Source organism: Somniosus microcephalus, chromosome 22 (genome assembly GCF_052327205.1).
Source record: "Somniosus microcephalus isolate GS21.2 chromosome 22, FLI_Smic_1.0, whole genome shotgun sequence".
In the NCBI taxonomy this organism is placed as follows: Eukaryota; Metazoa; Chordata; class Chondrichthyes; order Squaliformes; family Somniosidae; genus Somniosus; species Somniosus microcephalus.
The window spans coordinates 54392328-54412109 of NC_141008.1; the positions used below are offsets into that span (position 1 = coordinate 54392328).

General features: G+C 47.3%; 1 protein-coding gene across 1 annotated transcript in view; it reads right to left on the reverse strand.

Moving 5' to 3' along the window:
• Positions 1 to 2878: 2878 nt before the first annotated feature.
• The window catches only part of LOC147102391 (multidrug and toxin extrusion protein 1-like), a 60402-nt gene continuing 43498 nt past the window's right edge, over positions 2879 to 19782 (reverse strand). The window contains exons 11-17 of the mRNA XM_085964777.1: positions 16469 to 16577; positions 14993 to 15068; positions 14800 to 14869; positions 11680 to 11812; positions 9182 to 9276; positions 7674 to 7755; positions 2879 to 4191 (exon numbers count right to left, since the gene is read on the reverse strand). Of these exons, the coding sequence (XP_085820903.1) occupies positions 3953 to 4191; positions 7674 to 7755; positions 9182 to 9276; positions 11680 to 11812; positions 14800 to 14869; positions 14993 to 15068; positions 16469 to 16577 (804 nt within the window). The 3' untranslated portion in view covers positions 2879 to 3952. The remainder of the gene's footprint in view (positions 4192 to 7673; positions 7756 to 9181; positions 9277 to 11679; positions 11813 to 14799; positions 14870 to 14992; positions 15069 to 16468; positions 16578 to 19782) is intronic.

The following is a 19782-nucleotide window of genomic DNA, read 5'->3' on the forward strand; positions in this document are numbered from 1 at the left end:
ACCTGGACGACGTTCAGGCTTGGGCTGATAAGTGGCAGGTAACATTCGCGCCACACAAGTGCCAGGCAATGACTATCTCTAACAAGCGAGAGTCTAACCACCTCCCCTTGACATTCAACGGCATTACCATCGCCGAATCCCCCACCATCAACATCCCGGGGGTCACCATTAACCAGAAATTTAACTGGGCCAGCCACATAAATACTGTGGCAACAAGAGCAGGTCAGAGGCTAGGTATTCTGCAGCGAGTGTCTCACCTCCTGACTCCCCAAAGCCTTTCCACCATCTACAAGGCACAAGTCAGGAGTGTGATGGAATACTCTCCACTTGGCTGGATGAGTGCAGCTCCAACAACACTCAAGAAGCTCGACACCATCCACGACAAAGCAACCCGTTTGATTGGCACCCCGTCCACCACCTTCAACATTCACTCCCTCCACCGGCATACCGTGGCTGCAGTGTGTACCATCTACAAGATGCACTGCAGCAACATGGACTTCAGTAAGGCATTTGACAAAGTCCCACATGGGAGACTGGTCAAGAAGGTAAGAGCCCATGGGATTTAGGGCAATTTGGCACATTTGATCCAAAATTGGCTTAGTGGCAGGAGGCAGAGGGTGATTGTCGAAGGTTGTTTTTGTGATGGGAAGCCTGTGTCCAGTGGTGTACCGCAGGAATCGGTGCTGGGTCCTTTGCTGTTTGTAGTGTACATTAATGATTAAGATATGAATGTAGGAGGTATGATCAGTAAGTTCGCAGGTGACGTGAAAATTGGTGGCGTGGTAAATAGCGAGGAGGGAAGCCTCAGGCTACAGGACGATATGGTTAGATGGGAAGAACAGTGGCAAATGGAATTTAACCCTGAAAAGTGTGAGGTGATGCATTTTGGGAGGACTAACAAGGCAAGGGAATACACAATGAATGGTAGGATCCTAGGAAGGACAGAGGATCAGAGGGACCTTGGTGTGCATGTACATAGATCCCTGAAGGCAGCAGGACAGGTAGATAAGGTGGTTAAAAAGGCATATAGGATACTTGCCTTCATTAGGCGAGGCATAGAATATAAGAGCAGGGAGGTTATGATGGAGCTGTACAAAACGCTAGTTAGGCCACAGCTGGAATACTGTGTGCAGTCCTGGTCCCCACACTATAGGAGAGATGTGATTGCATTGGAGAGGGTGCAGAGGAGATTCACCAGGATGTTACCTGGGCTGGAGTGCTTCAGCTATGAAGAGAGACTGGACAGGCTGGGGTTGTTTTCCTTAGAGCAGAGAAGGCTGAGGGGGGACATGATTGAGGTGTACAAAATTATGAGGGGCATAGATAGAAAGAACGTACGTTTCCCCTTAGTAGAGGGGTCAATAACCAGAGGGCATAGTTTCAAGGTAAGGGGCAGAAGGTTTAGAGGGGATTTGAGGAAAAACTTTTTCACCCAGAGGGTGGTTGGAATTTGGAACTCACTGCCTGAAAGGGTGGTGGAGGCAGGAACCCTCACAACATTCAAGAAGCATTTGGATGAGCACTTGAAACACCATAGCATACAAGGCTACGGACCAAGTGCTGGAAAATGGGCTTGATGGCCGGTGCGGACACGATGGGCTGAAGGGCCTCTTTCTGTGCTGTACAACTCGCCAAGGCTTCTTCGGCAGCACCTCCGAAACCTCTTCCACCTAGAAGGACAAGGGCAGCAGGCGCATAGGAACACCACCACCTCCAAGTTCCCCTCCAAGTCACACACCATCCTGACTTTGAAGTTTATCGCTGTTCCTTCATCATCGCTGGGTCAAAATTCTGGAACTCCCTCCCCAACAGCACTGTGGGAGCACCTTCACCACGCGAACTGCAGGAGTTCAAGAAGGTGGCTCACCACCACCTTCTCAAGGGCAACTAGGGATGGGCAATAAATGCTGGCCTTGCCAATGACACCCTCATCCCAGGAACGAATAAAAATCTTGCATTTGTATAGCGCCTTTGAAGTAAAACGTCCCAAGGCGCTTCACAGGAGCAATGACCAAACAATATTTGACACCGGAGACACATAAGGAGATATGAGGGCAGGTGACCAAAAGCTTGGTCAAAGAGGTAGGGTTGAAGGAGCGTCTTAAAAGGAGGATAGAGAGAGGCGGAGAGGTTTATGGAGGGAGTTCTAGAGCTTAGGGCCCAGGTAGCTGAAGGCACGGCCGCCAATGGTGGAGCGAAGGAAATCGGGGATTTGTACCAACTCGCCAATAAGTGGAAATACATAGTCACCATTTACCTATCCAGGAAATTGCACCCGTGAGCCCCTGTCCCACCCCGCTGGGATAATGCAGCAAGCCCACTATGTTACAATAAAAACACTCCTGACACTGGCTGGGAATGAATGAACCCCGACAAGACTTCTGATCAGCAAGAACTTGGCTTGATTTGGGGTTTTTTCTGCTGTATGGTGATTCACATTCACTAAGAAACTTTGTTTAAAAACCCCCCCACAATTATTTGTACAAATATACCATCCAAAACTCCCTCCCTAACAGCACTGTGGGAGTACCGTCACCACACGGACTGCAGCGGTTCAAAAAGGCGGCTCACCACCGCCTTCTCAAGGGCAACTAGGGATGGGCAATAAATGCTGACCTTACCAGTGACGCCCACATCCCAGGAACGAATAAAAACCAAACAACTTGCATTTATATAGCGCCTTTGAAGTAAAACATCCCAGGATGTCGTCGATATTTTTTGGCTGCTCAACTGTGTAATGAACGGGAGTCTAAATTCACGATTCGTGATCCAGCGAAAAATGCGCTTGCAGGGAGAATCGTTGCAACAGTGCTGCAGCCCCACCTCCAATCCGCGATCGGTGAATTTACCCTAGCACGAATCATATTCATATCACGAGTTTATTTTAATCCATTATTTTATAGATTTACTGCGAGGTTTACACACCGACTCCAGACTGGGAGTGTTCTACAATACACAAACAACATTCTCAGCAAGGGATGACTCATTTAAATGTAGGCAAATTTTCTCTCACTAATATTCCAACCCATTGGTCCAACTTTTGGAAGACCCGTCTTTTTCATCTTCAGACTAGTACATTGTAGTATTTAGGAAGCCTTTATGGTGGCAAAGTGTCTTCTCGGCTCGGTTGGTCTTGCTCGTGACCCCGGAAGGTTCGAGGTTGCATTCCCAGCTCCAAGTTATTTTGTGTCATGGTCGGCTGACCTGGGAGCCCGAAATTTACAAGCGCCTGTCAAATTTCCAAAATTCCCGCACCAACAGCAATTAGCCTCTGTGGCTTTAGGAGGACAGGCCAGCTCAAAACAGCTCCGCCGTAACAGCAGAATAATACACTGTGTTACATGGTACAATGCTGCCCCACTCGGCCTACCGCTGGGCAGCAGCGTGGGAAATCTGTTAATATTCAGCGCGTTGATGAAGTCTAGCAGCAGAAATCCACATTGCATCGCTCTATTCCTTTGAATCTGGGATTAGACGTCGACAAGTTGGACATGGGAGTCTGAAGTGACTCCTGGATTCAACACCCCCAATTATAATTAATATAAATCAACAAACAAACAAATTTGGTTATCTTCGGTTTCTCTGAATTGTTAACTGTCTATGAGATACTGACAATGGTGCTCTATTTAATGGAAACTTGGATATCGTCGGTTTTTATATGAGTTGTGAACTATCAGATGCTTGAACACGATCAACCACCCCCGGTTTATTCCAAATTTGGCTACCATCGGTTTTGATGAATTGCAAGCTGTCTATCGGATGCTTGCACACTGCCAACGATGCTCTATTTATTGAATATTTGACAGTAGATTGGAATTTCCCTGTCGCAACTGATGTCCCATGTGAACAGTGAGCGCTTCTTGTCCTTGGGTCAAAGTCTTGCACTGACTGCTCCTCATGCTGCAGAAAGCCACCTTGATCCCTGCTTATCGCTGCCAAGTTCATCCCGGGTCTACGTGTCCTTTGCAACAGTTAGTTGTATCACGAGTCCAATCGCCAGTATAATTGGTCCCGAAAGGAAGGCTAGTCCACGGCGAATGATCAGTTGCTTTGTGGACAAGATTTCTCCGACGATGGTGACACCGACTTCCGGTGCAGAGGACTCTTCCCTCAGCGGTTCGGTGTCGGTGTTGTTCTCCACTTGGTTAAGGTTGGTCAACACAATGACAGCAATATCCTCCGTATGCACTTCTGTGAAGGAAAAATCACGTTGAAACATATTATCGAACAAAGTTACGGCAGAAGATCGGCGATTCTACCCCAGTGACTGGCTGGTGCATTATCAGTTACAGGCAAAGCTCATTCAAAGAGTTCATATTATGCCATGGCTTGTAAAAGTGAAGGGTGAATGGCTTCTATAGTCAGAACCACCTGTCTTTCAGACGAGACGTTAAACCGAGGCTCATTCTGCTCTCAGGTGGATGTAAAAGATCCCATGGCCACTATTTTCGAAGAAGAGTAGGGGAGTTCTCCCCGGTGTCCTGGGCCAATATTTATCCCTCAATCAACATCACTAAAACAGATTATTTGATCATTATCACATTGCTGTTTGTGGGAGCTTGCTGTGTGCAAATTGGCTGCCACGTTTCCGACATTACAACAGCAACTACACTTCAAAAAAGTACTTCATTGGCTGTAAAACGCTTTGAGACATCCGGTGGCCGTGAAAGGCACTATAGAAATGCAAGTCTGTCTTCTCCAAGGCTGCGTTAAACCTAGTATTGTTGCTCATTCTGGAGAGTGTGCAGCAAAAGATTAACTTTCTTGCAAAGATATAAAGGGTCATTTTTACCTAACCCGCCCAGTGGCAACCTGCCGTGATCAGATTGGCCACCCGTTGAAGTCAATAGATAATAAAATGGAGCAGTGTGTAAAACAAGCAGCCCACCTGATCGCGCCAGTTTCCCACCAGCCAGGCGACAAACACACACACACACACACACACACACACACTAAATTGATCCCGGGGATGAGAGGGTTGTCCTATGAGGAGAGATTGAGTTTATACTCTCTGGAGTTTACAAGAATGAGAGGTGATCTCATTGAAACATACAAAATTCTGAGGGGGATTGACAGGGTAGATGCTGAGAGATTGTTTCCCCTGGCTGGAGAGTCTAGAACTAGGGGACATAGGGCTGGATTTTCATTCAGGAGTCGAATAGGAGGCGGGTCTACAACTCGGGGGTGTAGTCCCGCCTCCATTGAGATGCAGCCAATGCACGCGATTTTAATTTGATTGCCCTTGTTGAGCCCGCCCAGCGGGCTCAGCAGGTCAATTAAGGGCCACCCGGCAACAGGTGACGTCACAGACTGAAATGTCATCTGTCGAGGTTTTGACAGATGAAATATCAGCGTTTCACAGCCGTTTGAAGCGGTCAAACACTGACAGTCTTACTTCTAACCTGAGTCCTTCTCCACAGACTCAGTTAGAAATCTCTCCTGCACAGAAAGCTGCAGGCTGTCACTTTTGACAGTTCGCAGCCATTCTGCTTTCTGTGCCGGTGAGATGAGGGACTCCCGAGACCTAAAGGAAGGAAGGCTCAAAAAGGTAATTTAAACTTCTTTAAACACTTTAGACACACCAGTCACTATGCATTAGTCCGAATAGAACATGGTTACAGCTGCTACAACACCGGTGATTGATGTGAATGACGTGTCCATTCCACAGGTCTGCACTGTTCACCTCAAGATAACGGGGTAGAGTTTCTGTTCGGTCACACTGTTATTTTCGACGCAATTCACCCGAAATCGGCGTAATCCGCACAGAAAATTGCGGAATTTTAAGCGCAAATAGAGTTACTGCGATCTTTTGCGCTAGTCTAAAAATCATCGCGCTAGAAGGCCCCGCCCACAAATCTGGCCACGCCCCACAAGATGAAATAATCACCATTGGAAGTTTCTGCTAATTGCGCTTGTTGGGGTGCCTTCGAGGCGGCTCTAAAAATTAAGCTGGTTCTTTTGGGTGCAAGGACACTAATAGGCACATTTTAACAGCTTGGCATGTAATTTTAGAAACTGACTACTGTACCCCAACGTAACTAGCAAATGGTTCTGTATAGTTTTTAAGAAGTCATTTTTAAATCATTTAAACTCGGGTTACTCACAGGTGCTGGACCGACACCGGGATTAAAGATGCTTATTTTGTGCGATAACCCCATTTTCAGCTGTATTAATCAAACTGCACCGAGTTACCACTCTTAAATACAGGAAACTTTGTGCTATCCGGCACCGACGGGACCGAGCTGTTGCCGTCCCATCAAAACTGCCGGACAAACCAGCGCTAATGTTGAAACATACGGAGATTTTGAGCTCCGTATCTGGCAACAAACCCTGCAGCTTCTAAACAGTCGGCCGTACCTTGCAAGCGTCTCTGTAGCTTAGCAACAGCTTCAGCAAGACCTTGCAGAGCCTGACTGGTGAAAAAAAAGCAACGAAAAGAAAAAAGACCGAACGAACGGCTCCTGATTTTTGCCGGTGGCTCGAGCATTCCGGACAGTTAACCTCTGGATAAACCAAAGTTTCCTGTACATCAAGGAATATTTTTTAAAGCTGCCGATTGCACTGGTTCATGGTGCATTCGGTGATATGCAAATGAGTTTGAGTGGCAACTCAAGGAAAAAAAAATTACTCTCAAAACTGGCGCAATTTTGGAAGCAATTTGTGCCCGGATCGCCGATTGCGCCCAAGGCAGAAACTCTACCCCGATATTTTTAGGACCAGAGGATGATCCACCTTTTTCCCCCCTCTCCACTTCAATTATTTACATAGCTGGACTTCATAAACAGAAGGAAGTCACAGTAAACACAATTTGAAAGAAATTTATGAAAGTAGAATTTCATACCAATCTACACCCTTTTTTAAAATTCATTTCTGGGATGTGGACGTCGCTGGCAAGGCCGGCATTTATTGCCCATCCCTAGTTGCCCTTGAGAAGGTGGTGGAGAGCCGCCTTCTTGAGCCGCTGCAGTCCGTGTGGTGAAGGTACTCCCACAGTGCTGTTAGGTAGGGAGTTCCAGGATTTTGACCCAGCGACTATGAAGGAACAGCCGAGATATTTCCAAGTCAGGATGGTGTGTGACTTGGGAGGGGAACTTGGAGGTGGTGGTGTTCCCATGCGCCTGCTGCCCTTGTCCTTCTAGGTGGAAGAGGTCACAGGTTTGGGAGCTGCTGTCAAAGAAGCCCTGGCGAGTTGCTGCAGTGCATCTTGTAGATGGTGCACACTGCAGCCATGGTACGCTGGTGGTGGAGGGAGTGAATGTTTAAGGTGGTGCATGGGGTGCCAATCAAGCGGGTTGCTTTGTCCTGGATGGTGTCGAGCTTCTTGAGTGTTGTTGGAGATGCACTCATTGGAGCTGCAAATGGAACTGATCAGTCATCAGCGAACATCCCCACTTCTGACCTTATGATGGAGGGAAGATCATTGATGAAGTAGTTGAAGATGGTTGGGCCTAGGACACTTCCCTGAGGAACCATGCAGCGATGTCCTGGGGCTGAGATGATTGGCCTCCAACAACCACAACCATCTTCCTTTGTATGACTCCAGCCAGCGGAGAGTTTTCCCCCCCGATTCCCATTGAGTTTTTTGCAATGGTTTTGCACTGAGGAAACTATAGGCTCATACACTTATTTATTAATGGGAAATTGATTCAAAATTGACTTTAAATTCTTGATACCTGTTGAAATATCCTCCGTCTGGTCATTACAGTGGCTGCAAGAGGTGTCCACGTTTATCTTCACACCTGCATTAACCATTGCCTTCAAAGAGAAAACAAAACCTTCATTAAAAAGGGAGTCATTTTCTGTACAAAGTATTGAAAGGTGGAACAGGCTCAAGGGGCCGAATGGCCTTCTCCTGTTCCTATGCTCATTAATTTGCTGCACAGAGCCACCTAGAAGCCAGAGCTTGAAACTACAAAGTGACAGTTGACATAGCAAAATGATTAGCAAATGCTGGCATGAGAGAGAGAGATAGACTAAAGATATCGCTGGTTGTTACAAGTTATATTAGTTCCAATTGCATATTTTGCCCACTATAAAGACCTGACATTTCAAGTCTCCACCTGCTCCAGTGCTGTATATTATGGGAGCTTTATCTGCACCTGGAGGGAGCTCCATTCTTTTCAGCGGGTACTGACAGGTTAGAATAAGCTAATCTCCAAGTGCCACAGGCTGGGAAACTTTAGTTCCGACTCAGTACGGCAGTATGATCGGACACTCCAGTGCAGTACTGAGGGAGCGCTGCATTGTCGGAGGTGCCGTCTTTCGGATGAGATGTTAAAGCGAGGCCCCGTCTGCTCTCAGGTGGACGTAAAAGATCCCACGGCACTATTTTGAAGAAGAGCAGGGGAGTTCTCCCCAGTGTCCTGGCCAATATTTATCCCTCAATCAACATCACACAAACAGATTCTCTGCTCATTATCACATTGCTGTTTGTGGGAGCTTGCTGTGCGCAAATTGGCTGCCGCATTTCCTACATTACAACAGTGACTACACTTCAAAAAAGTACCTCATTGGCTGTAAAGCACTTTGAGACGTCCGGTGGTCGTGAAAGGAGCTATAGAAATGCAAGTCTCTTTCTTTCTTTCTTTCCTGTACTTTGAACCCATTAAACTCAACCACATTTAATACTGTGCTCCAGGTGAGCAGGCAGTGTGCTAACCTGTTGCACCACTCACTCTCCCTCCCGGGAATGACCTGATTTTTTTGCAGCGCGGTGAGACCCTGCCACCCCCCCGCCCCCCACCCCTTTAAAAGGAGAATTCGGTCTGATTTAGTTATGGTAGGACATCTTAGCACAGTGTTGCAGAGCCCAAGAAAAATTTGCATCCACGATTCACCACATGGTGAATCCCTGATCTCAGCTGCGCTAGCAAGGAGGAGGCAACCAAGGGGTGTGGGGGTGGGTGGCGGGTGAAGGGCATGTGCTTCCCCCCACTGGGCGCTCGGGAGCACTGAAAGCAGAGTAACCCCTGGGCTGTCTCAGACAACTCTCAGCAGTCGGGTGAAGAGGGACATTGGCAGCTGTTGAGGAATGTTGGCTGCTCGCTCTCTCAGCTTGGGGTGGGGGGGGTGGGGGGCTCAGTGCATGGCATGAGGAGACGAGACAGCAGAGAAAAGAAAAGAAACTTACGAGAAGCCTAGAAATTGGTGTAATAATTAATCTCTGGTGAGCTGTACGTACCTGATCAGATGCTTTTTTCCAGTTCATTTTGGAAATCACAATCACAAAGAAGACTGCTTGTACAACCACACAAATGAACAGCCCAGACCAAAGACCTGCAAAATCACAACGGTGCAGTGAATACAGAGACCATTCTGCTGATATTCTATCCATTTACGAAACCCCAGCCTCAGTCGGCTATGCCACTGGACGTTTCCATGACTTTAATACCATTGGTCCCCACTGACAATAGTAAGACTAGATGAGACCATAGAAACATAGAAGATAGGAGCAGGAGTAGGCCATTCGGCCCCTCGAGCCTGCTCCGCCATTTAATGAGATCATGGCTTATCATCCAAATTCAGTACCCTGTCGCTGCTTTCTCCCCATATCCCCTTGATCCCTTTAGCCTTAAGAAATATATCTAACTCCTTCTTGAATATATTTAATGAATTGGCCTCAACTGCCTTCTGTGGTAGAGAATTCCACAGGTTCACCACTCTCTGGGTGAAGAAATTCCTCGTCATCTCTGTCCTAAATGGCTTACCCCTTATCCTTAGACTGTGACCCCTGGTTCTGGACTCCCTGCCATCGGGAACATCCTTCCTGTATCTAGTCTGTCTAGCCCTGTTAAAATTTTATAAGCTTCAATGAGATCCCCTCTCATTCTTCTAAACTCTAGCGAATATAAGCCTAATCGACCCAATCTCTCTTCATAAGTCATTCCTGCCATCCCAGGTATCATATTAAAGCCTCTCCACCATCTACAAGGCACAGTGTGACGAGGAGTGCAACAACACTCAAAAAGCTTGACACCATCCAGCACAAAGCAGCCCACTTGGTTGGCACCCCATCCACCACCTTAAACATTCACTCCCTCCACCACCGGCATAGCGTGGCTGCAGTGTGTACCATCTACAAGATGCACTGCAGCAACTTGCCAAGGCTTCTTCGGCAGCACCTCCCAAACCCGTGACCTCTTCCACCTAGAAAGACAAGGGCAGCAGGCGCATGGGGACACCACCACCTCCAAGTCACACACCATCCTGACTTAGAAATATAATTGCAAAATACTGCAGATGCTGGAAATCTGAAATAACAACAGAAAATGCTGGAAACACTCAGCAGGCCAGGCAGTATCCGTGGAGAGAGAAACAGAGTTAACGTTTCAGGTCTGGGACCCTTCAACAGAACTGGAAAAAGCTGGAGATGTAACAGATATTAAGCAGGTGCAGAGACGGGGGGGGGGGGGGGGTGCTAGGAGGGGGAGGAAGAAATAGAAAGAACACCCTGTACTTTTGTAAGAGGCAGGAAAGATAAAATGTTGCAAATGGGAATGGCAAAAATCATACTGCATGAAAAATGGGGGCAGGGATAATTATCTGAAATTGTTGAACTCAATGTTGAGTCCGGCAGGCTGCAAAGTGCCCAATCGAAAGATGAGGTGCTGTTCCTCGAGCTTACGTTGAGCTTCATTGGAACAATGCAATAGCCAGAGGACAGAGAGATCAGAGTGGGAGTGAAGCGGTGAATTAAAGTGACAGGTGACCGGAAGCTCAGGGTCACCTTTGCGGACTGAACGGAGGTGTTCCGCAAAGCGGTCGCCCAATCTGCGTTTGGTCTCCCCAATGTAGAGGAGACCGCATCGTGAGCAGCGAATACAGTACATTAATTTGCAACATTTTATCTTTCCTGCCTCTTACAAAAGTACAGGATGTTCTTTCTATTTCTTCCTCCCTTCCTAACCCCCCCCACCCCCCCACCCCCGCCACTGTCTCTGCACCTGCTTAATATCTGTTACATCTCCAGCTTTTTCCCAGTTCTGACGAAGGGTCCCAGGCCTGAAACGTTAACTCTGTTTCTCTCTCCACGGATGCTGCCTGGCCTGCTGAGTATTTCCAGCATTTTCTGACTTAGAAATATATCGCCGTTCCTTCATCGTCGCTGGGTCAAAATCCTGGAACCCCCTCCCTAACAGCACTGTGGGAGTACCTTCACCACACAGACTGCAGCGGTTTCAGAAAGAGGCCCACCTTCTCGAGGGCATTTAGAGATGGGCAATAAATGCCAGCCTTGCCCATATCCCAAGAATGAATATTTAAAAAAATGGTGCGGTGATGCGAAATGGCAAATGCATCACCAATGTCTGTTGTTTCTTTGAGAGCTTCAGCTGTGAGGGGAAGAAGTGCAAAGGCCACTGAAGTGCATGCAAGGCATCAACGCTCTCGCCGTGGGGGTCAAGCTCTTGATTGCAGCTAAGCTGTCAGGGCCAGGTGTTGAGTAGAGGTCAGAGGTCAGGCACTTGCCCACAGAGGTGAAGGAAAGGCAAATCACAGGCTAAGTCCGTCCCACTGGCTGGACTAAGAGTGCTACTCAAAGAGGGTTGGGGGCAAGGTTGCTTGCCCACCCTCATCAGGGAGACACTACACTGGCAGAGAGACACTCAACGTAGGGTATAAGGGAAATAAAAAACATTTGGGTGGGGCAGAAATCAAAACATATTTTAGGTAAATTCTTACCTAAGACACCGAGATGCGCAGCAAACATCAGCGTGACCCCAAGAGGAAACCCCAATGAGTAGAAACCCACCAGGTTGCCGATAGCTCCCACTTTTTGCTTCCCGGCTCCTCTTAGCACTCCACCACACACAGTCTGTGAAAAAGACAAAACACATGTTAGCAATTCATTATCTTGTAAAGTGACTTTGATGAAGCATCATTGAAAGAAATGGAAATACTTTTTTTTTGTTAAGATCTGTTAAGCCAAAGGGCACTAGTGGTTAAGATCAAAGGTATGTGGCTATTTACACAATAGAAAGAAAGACTTGTATTTATATAGCGCCTTTCACAATCTCAGGACATCCCAAAGTACTTTACAGCCAATGAAGTATTTTTGAAGTGTAGTCACTGTTGTAATGTAGGAAGCGCGGCAGCCAATTTGCGCACAGCAAGCTCCCACAAACAGCAATGTGATAATGACCGGATAGTCTGTTTTTTAGTGATGTTGGTTGAGGGATAAATATTGGCCCCAGGACACCAGGGAGAACTCCCCCTGCTCTTCTTCGAAATAGTGCCGTGGGATCTTTTACGTCCACCTGAGAGCAGACGGGGCCTCGGTTTAACGTCTCATCCGAAAGACGATATCTCCGACATTGCAGCGCTCCCTCAGCGCCGCACTGGGAGTGTCAGCCTAGATTTTTGTGCTCAAGTCTCCGGAGTGGGATTCAAAATTCTCATCCTTGTTTTCAAATCCCTCCATGGCCTCGCCCCTCCCCATCTCCACCCCCACCCCCGAGATATCTGCGCTCCTCTAATTCTGCCCTCTCAAGTATCCCCGATTATAATCGCTCAACCATTGGTGGCCGTGCCTTCTGTTGCCTGGGCCCCAAGCTCAGGAAATCCCTGCCTAAACCTCTCCGCCTCGCTACCTCTCTTTCCTCCTTTAAGACACTCCCTAAAACCTACACTTTGACCACACTTTCGATCACCTGCCCTAATTTCTCCTTATGTGGCTCGTTGTCAAATGTTTTGTCTTATTAACACTCCTGTGCAGCGCCTTGGGATGTTTTACTACGTTAAAGGCGCTATATAAATACAAGTTGTTGTTGTTGAACCCACAACCTTCTGACTCAGACGAGACAGCGAGAGCGCGAGCGCGAGAATGAGCGCGAGAGAGCGACCCACTGAGTCAAGGCTACCTTCAAAACTGTGTGATGTCATTATTACATGAGAATGGCACACATACCTGGGAAAGGTCGGGAGAATCTGGGTCAGCAGAGAGGCAGATGCAGAGCTGCGCCTCCTGCTGTAAGGAACTCCTGTGACCATCATGTAGTCAGAAGGCCGCAGCATGCAAGCAGAGTAACGGGTCAGCTGTAGCCTCAAACAGGTCAGCTGTGGCTCAGTGGGTAGCACTCTCGCCGTGAGTCAGAAGGTTGTGGGTTCACAGTCCCATTCCAGAGACTGGAGCACAAAAATCTAGCTGGACACTCCCAGTGCAGTGCTGAGGGAGTGCTGCACTGTCGTAGGTGCCGTCTTTCAGATGAGGCCCCGTCTGCTCGCTCAGGTAGACGTAAAAGATTCCATGGCACTATTTCGAAGAGGAGCAGGGGCGTTATCCCTCCTGTCCTGGCCAATATTTATCCCTCAAATCAACATAATGACCAGATAAACTTTTTTGTTTTGGTTATCACATTGCTGTTTGTGGGAGCTTGCCATGCACAAACTGGCTGCCGCCTATCCCACATTACAATAGTGACTACACTTCAAAAAACGACTTCATTGGCTGTAAAGCGCTTTGGGTCGTCCGGTGGTTGTGAAAGGTGCTATATAAATGCAAGCCTTTCTTTCTTCTTATGGCTGAAACAACAACAGCAACTTGCATTTATATAGCACCTTTAATGTTGTAAAAGGTCCCAAAATGCTTCACAGGAGCGTTTATCAGACAAATTTTGACACCGAGCCACATAAGAATACATTAAGACACCTGGGCATTGATGTAGGTTTTAGGGAACGTCTTAAAGGAGGAAAGAGAGGTAGAGAGACGGAGAGGTTTAGGAAGAATTCCAGAGCTTAGGGCCCAGGCAACAGAAGGCACGGCCGCTGATGGGGAGCAAAGGAATTCAGGGATACACAGGAGGCCAGAATTGGAGGAGCACAGAGATCGCAGAGGGTTGTAGGGCTGGAGGAGGTTACAGAGATAGGGAGGAGGCGAGGTCATGGAGGGATTTGAAAACAAGATTGAGAATTTTAAAATGGAGGTGTTGCCGGACCGGGAGGCAATGTAGGTCAGTGAGCACAGGGGGGCAATGGGTGAACGGGACTTGGTGCTACGGGCGAGCAGAGTTTTAGATGAGCTGCACTTTTCAAGAGGGTGCAAGGTGGGAGGCCGACCAGGGGGAGCATCGGAATAGTCGAGTCTGGAGGTAACAAAGGCGCGAGTGGGGGTTGCAGCAGCAGATGGGCTGAGGCAAACAGCGATGATTCAGAAAGACTGTTTCATTTAAGGGATTAAAGTGCTTTAATGGAGTAAAAAGACGATTTAGAAAGAGCTCAATTTGAATTTATTTTGAGCACTTGCACGATTAAACATCATAGCGGAGAGAAATTTAACAAAAAATGTAGCCCAGTGTTTAGAGGTCTGTATTTACCGGATAGCTTCCAAGTCTGGACTATTCACTAGAGCCAATGGATGGACTGTAGGCCCGGATTCACAGGAATGCTGCAAGGGTTCTCCCCTTGCTTTGGTCGGTCTGCCCGAAATAAACGGGGCACTTTAAGACGCTATAAGCAGCAACTTAGAAATGTGGGAGTTGATTCTAATGGATAATGGTTAGCACTTAAAAAAAATTTTTGGGGCCGATACAAGCGACTGCCTGTTTTAAACGTATTCGTTTGAAGCGGTGGGGGCCAATCTTCCGCCTAATTTGGGTGCGCGGTCCCTTTAACGGGGGCTGCACGGACCATTCAAAGTTTTACATTGCAAAAAGCCGGCCTCGGGCGGAGTGGGACATGCAGGCGACCCGTGCGGCTTCGATGGAACATTGGCAGGGACCCTATACCAAAGAAAATTTTTTATTTATTTTTTATTTTTTATAAATCGCTCCATAAATTAGCAAACGGCTTTGTTGAAATACTCACAGCTACGGCTTCGAACCAATGGAAAGCAGCAATTACTGGGTCCACATCGGAGACTAACTGAATAATATCTCTGCAAGAGGAAGGAGGAGAGGGGGGGGGTGTCAGAGAGCAGTCAGGCATTGCTGAACTCATTCTGTGTAAAAGTGAAGGCCGACGAATTTTTTAAACTCATGGAAGCTCTGGTTTTACTAACTTGTCAGCAGTAAAGATGTAACCCATCACGCTCCTTGCAGCTCCCAGGGTCACTGAAATCAGCAAGGAACAGCATCCTGTTGAAAGGCAGGCAAAATAAATTACGAACTTGGATTTATACCGTGCCTTTTCACAAACTCAGGACTCAAAGTGCTTCACAGCCAATTAAGTACTTTAAAAAAGTGTAGTCACTGTTATAATGGAGGAAACGAGGCTGCCAATTTGCACACAGCAAGATCCCAATGTGATTAATGACCAGATAATCTGTTTTAGTGATATTGTTTAAGAACATAAGAAATAACAGCAGGAATAGGCCATATAGACCCTGGAGCCTGCTCCGCCATTCAATAAGATCATGGCTGATCTTCTACCTCATCTCCACTTTCCTGCCCGATCCCCAAGAGTCCAAAAATCTATCGATCTCAGCCTTGCATATACTCAAAGACTGAGCATCCACAACCCTCTGGGGCAGTGAATTCCAAAGATTCATAACCCTCTGGAGTGAAGAAATGCCTCCTCATCTCGGTCTTAAATGGCCGACCCCTTCTCCCGAGGCGCTGACCCCTATTTGAGGGATAAATATTGGCCTGGATATATTGAAAGGTGATCGATTTGCTAATCCACAACTCTTTTCAAAGAAATAAAATCCAGGAGAAAGCTGGAAACGCAGGTGGTCAGTCAGCATCCGTGGAGAACAAAGACAGCCTATGACATTTCCGGAGTTCTGATGAAGGATTTGCTCCCAAATCATCATAACCTGCCCTCTCTCTCTGCAGGTGTTGACTGGCCTGTTGTTGTTTCCAGCTTTGCATGTTTTTATTTCAGATTTCCAGTTTTTCCCCCCTTTTTATTAAATTCTTTTTTAAAAAAGAGTTTTTGAGTTCTAAATTAAGCCAGAAGGGACCACACAATGTGATGCTAAATGTTTGCGTGTTTGTGGTTCCAACTATTTCAGGGCCGATTTTCCCAAAAAATTTGCATTCTTGTCATGGGGCCTCGTTCATCGGGAGCGGTCAGTCGGAAAACCCGAGCCGGTTGTGGGGGCCATGCTCCAACGTGATTGACGTGGCTGCTGCCACTTGTACTCCGCTGGCGCGAGTTGACGTGCAAGTCTGTGCATGTTGAATGATCTAGCTGTGCACGTAAAAGGTGTGCCCAGAGTTTCGGAAGAAGCTGGTCCACCCAGGACAGACAGCCGGTATGATGGCGGGAAAGTGGAGCGGAGGCCGAAGATCAGCCTTGACCTTATTGAAAGGCGGAGCAGGCTTGGAGAGCTGTACGGCCGACTCCTGCTCCTATTCCTTATGTTTTTAACCTGATTGGCGCAAAATTACGGCACAACGTCATAGCTGCAATGATTTGCTCGCCCCTCTATTGCACAGAACTGATTGGCTCAAATGGTTAAAATGTGTTACATTATCTGAATGGCCACAGACTCAGTTAAACTCATCAAGAACGCTACAAACTAGGAACTCACCAGCGGTACACAGGGCAACTGTAGCAGAGGTTTTGGCTTTCTCTGGATTCCTAGCACCCAGTGCATTACCCACACGGACACTTGCCGCCACGCTACACCCCAGAGGGATCTGCAAAGCAAGGAACAACATCAACGGTTCCATCTATATTTCCCGTACGCAATCTGGATGCAGCTGCTGCGATTACGATTTCTGCTCGCCAGTGCACCACTGAGCCACATGCACGGATTCGGAGCTTCCCCTACCTAGGATCAATCTTTGATCTGTGCCGAGTTAACTGGCCTCAGTAAGAGTGGTTGTGGAGATGCTACAACCAGACCATGGGAGGAGAGAGAAAAAAAAAATCTGGCAGCGTCTTTGTTCCTGCTTGCTATGCAGTGGCCTTGCTGGAAAGAGTAGATGTTGGATGAAGAAAGGATTGGCTTTGGCTATTGTCCCCATGGGAAATGGTCTGCTAACGCCCAGTATCTAAGCTCGTACATGGCGATGGCTACTAGGGCAAAACATTCGAGGGCTGCTGGTGGCTTTGGAACAGTACCTCAGCAAGACAAAGGGTTGCTAACCTTCCAGAAGTGCCCTGGAGACCCCAGGAATGAAAGACTAAGCTCCAGGTCACTGCTGCGAGCAACCCTGGAGTAAAATAGCAGGGCGTTAAAAAAGTGTTCTGTTTTAACATTCTTTTGAAGTTTTATCTGAGGAGGGATGTTCTTGCCATGGAGGGAGTGCAGCGAAGATTCACCAGACTGATACCTGGGGTGGTAGGAATGATGTATGAGGAGAGATTGGGTCGATTGGGCTTATACTCGCTGGAGTTTAGAAGAATGAGAGGGGATCTCATTGAAACGTATAAAATTCTAACAGGACTAGACAGACTAGATGCAGGAAGGATGTTCCTGATGGCCGGGGAGTCCAGAACAAGGGGTCACAGTCTAAGGATAAGGGGTAAGCCATTTAGGACTGAGATGAGGAGGAATTTCTTCACCCAGAGAGTGGTGAACCTGTGGAATTCTCTACCACACAAGGCAGTTGAGGCCAATTCATTAAATATATTCAAGAAGGAGTTGGATATATTTCTTAAGGCTAAAGGGATCAAGGGATATGGGGAGAAAGCAGGGACAGGGTACTGAATTTGGATGATCAGCCATGATCTCATTGAATGGCGGAACAGGCTAAAGGGGCCGAATGGCCGACTCCTGTCTTCTATGTTATGTTCATTAGTTATATAAATATTGGACATGGGGAAAAAAAGGCTGCATGACCTTCAGCCAAGAATCATCCAATTTGGCAAGAGTGTCTATTTGCTTTCCAACTGGCCTGGAAAGGTGGTGCACGGAGAGGATGGACATGTTGGATGACCAATGGAGGGAGTGTGGGGGCGGGGCGGTTGGAGGTCACGTGCTGACATCTCCAGGAAGACATCCAACCAGAGTTGGCAACCCGAGCAAGTCAGAGGCCTGGAATTTGCGGTCAGCGGCGAAGCACAGGCATTCGTTGCTGGCCCTGAAGAAAGCTGCCCACAAAAGATCTCGATCTGTGGCGAGAAGTTTGCCTTTTTCGATGCGCAAGTGATTTCCACGTAATGTAATGGGGAATCCCTAGTGCGCTGCTGCTGTGACGTCAACAAGCTGCCTGAGCAGCCAGCCAGTCACAATGCAGAATTCTCAGAGACAGGGAACCAGGAAATGAAGAAGCTGCTTTTAGTCAGACTATTTAAAAAATGTCACAGAGAGCAAAATAAAGATTGGGGCTCTCACATGGGGGAAAAGGTAAACCTGAAATAAATATGAACAAACGCTTAAAAAAAAAACCGGAAACATTTTTTTTGGTAAGGTATCTTAAAATTTTAAATTGATCATAATGGAGAAATTTGACACTCCACAACGTTGGTTTAGCCGCCATTACGCTGTTAAAACCCCAGTTACACCTAATGCAACAAGGCTGAACATTTAATGGGGTATTTAACAGCGATATTACTGCAGAAAAGACCAAGTTTGACCGATTGCCGGCGGGGGTGGGAGGCCACAGCGCAGCCAGCGTCGGAGCAGTGAATGACTGACTGCAATAACTTCAGGATTTCCATGTTTAGATGCGCACGCATTTAAAAGGGAGAATAACAGCGAACGGCAAGTTCGTTCGTATTATTACCCACTGCAAATTCCGGGTCATAGTGATCCGAAAGAAAAATGGCAAAAAGTGAAAAAAGGTGATACAAGTAAGCTATAATTTGACTTACAAATTTTTGATCAAATAAAAAAATCAAAGTAAGTATTTCCCCCCCCCCCCCCATCACTGCACCTCCCCCTACCCCTCAACAATGAGAAGGTGGGAAGACCACCTTTTTGTGGAGCTTTGCCAATGCGGCTCTTGAGCAGGAGGTCTGGAGATGGATGGACATGCTGGAAGTGACTCTTTGCTCTTTCATTTTTCTCTCCACCCAGGTGGCACAGCAAGAAATCAGGAATTCAATGGGAGTAGATCTTGGCTTCGTGCGATAGCGTGAAATGGGCGGTAGCGAGTTGAGATGGCAGTCCATCTTACATCTCCCACGATTTTCATCTCCATTGGCTTCAATGGAAATTTTAAAAAAATTGGGAAAGATGCAAGACGGGCCGCCAAATCACTATCGCCGGTTTTACGCTAATTGTACAAGATGAAGATCTACCCCAATGTGTGGATAGAACCCATGTTCTACTACTGCGTAACGCACTAGTACACAAACAAGTCACCCAACGAGTGCACTCTTCACAAAGACTCTCAGTAATGCCCAAAACAAGTGACCCCTCTCATTTAGTATTTACTGCAGCAAAGTATCTTTTGCAGATTACGATCTTTCTTTGCTCTCATCCAGTGTGTTTTTTTGGCTATTGCTGTTCCCTACACTGCATTCCCCAGTCAACTTGGCGGTGGGCAGCAGACCGGTTCCCAAACCTCTACCAACCACTAGGAGATGCAGGAGAGCAGGCCGGGCTGTCTCATTTACCAATTTTCCCCCTCCCCCATTGTGGGGGACTTCCAATAAATAAAAACATAAGAGCGAACTGTCCTTCAGGACCACCTGCATAGAGAGAGACCATCAAATCTCAGTCATAACGATAAATACATTCATCGATAATTATTATTATTCATTCTCAGAGATGTGGGCGTCGCTGGCAAGGCCTGCATTTATTGCTCGAGAAGGTTGTCCCTGGTTTCTCGGAGAATTTGGTGCTGGACCACCTCAAAAGGGCAGTTAAGAATCAATCACATTGTTGTGGGACTGGAGCCACCCCAGACCGGGTAAGGATGGCAGGTTTCCTTCCCTTAAAAAAAGGACATT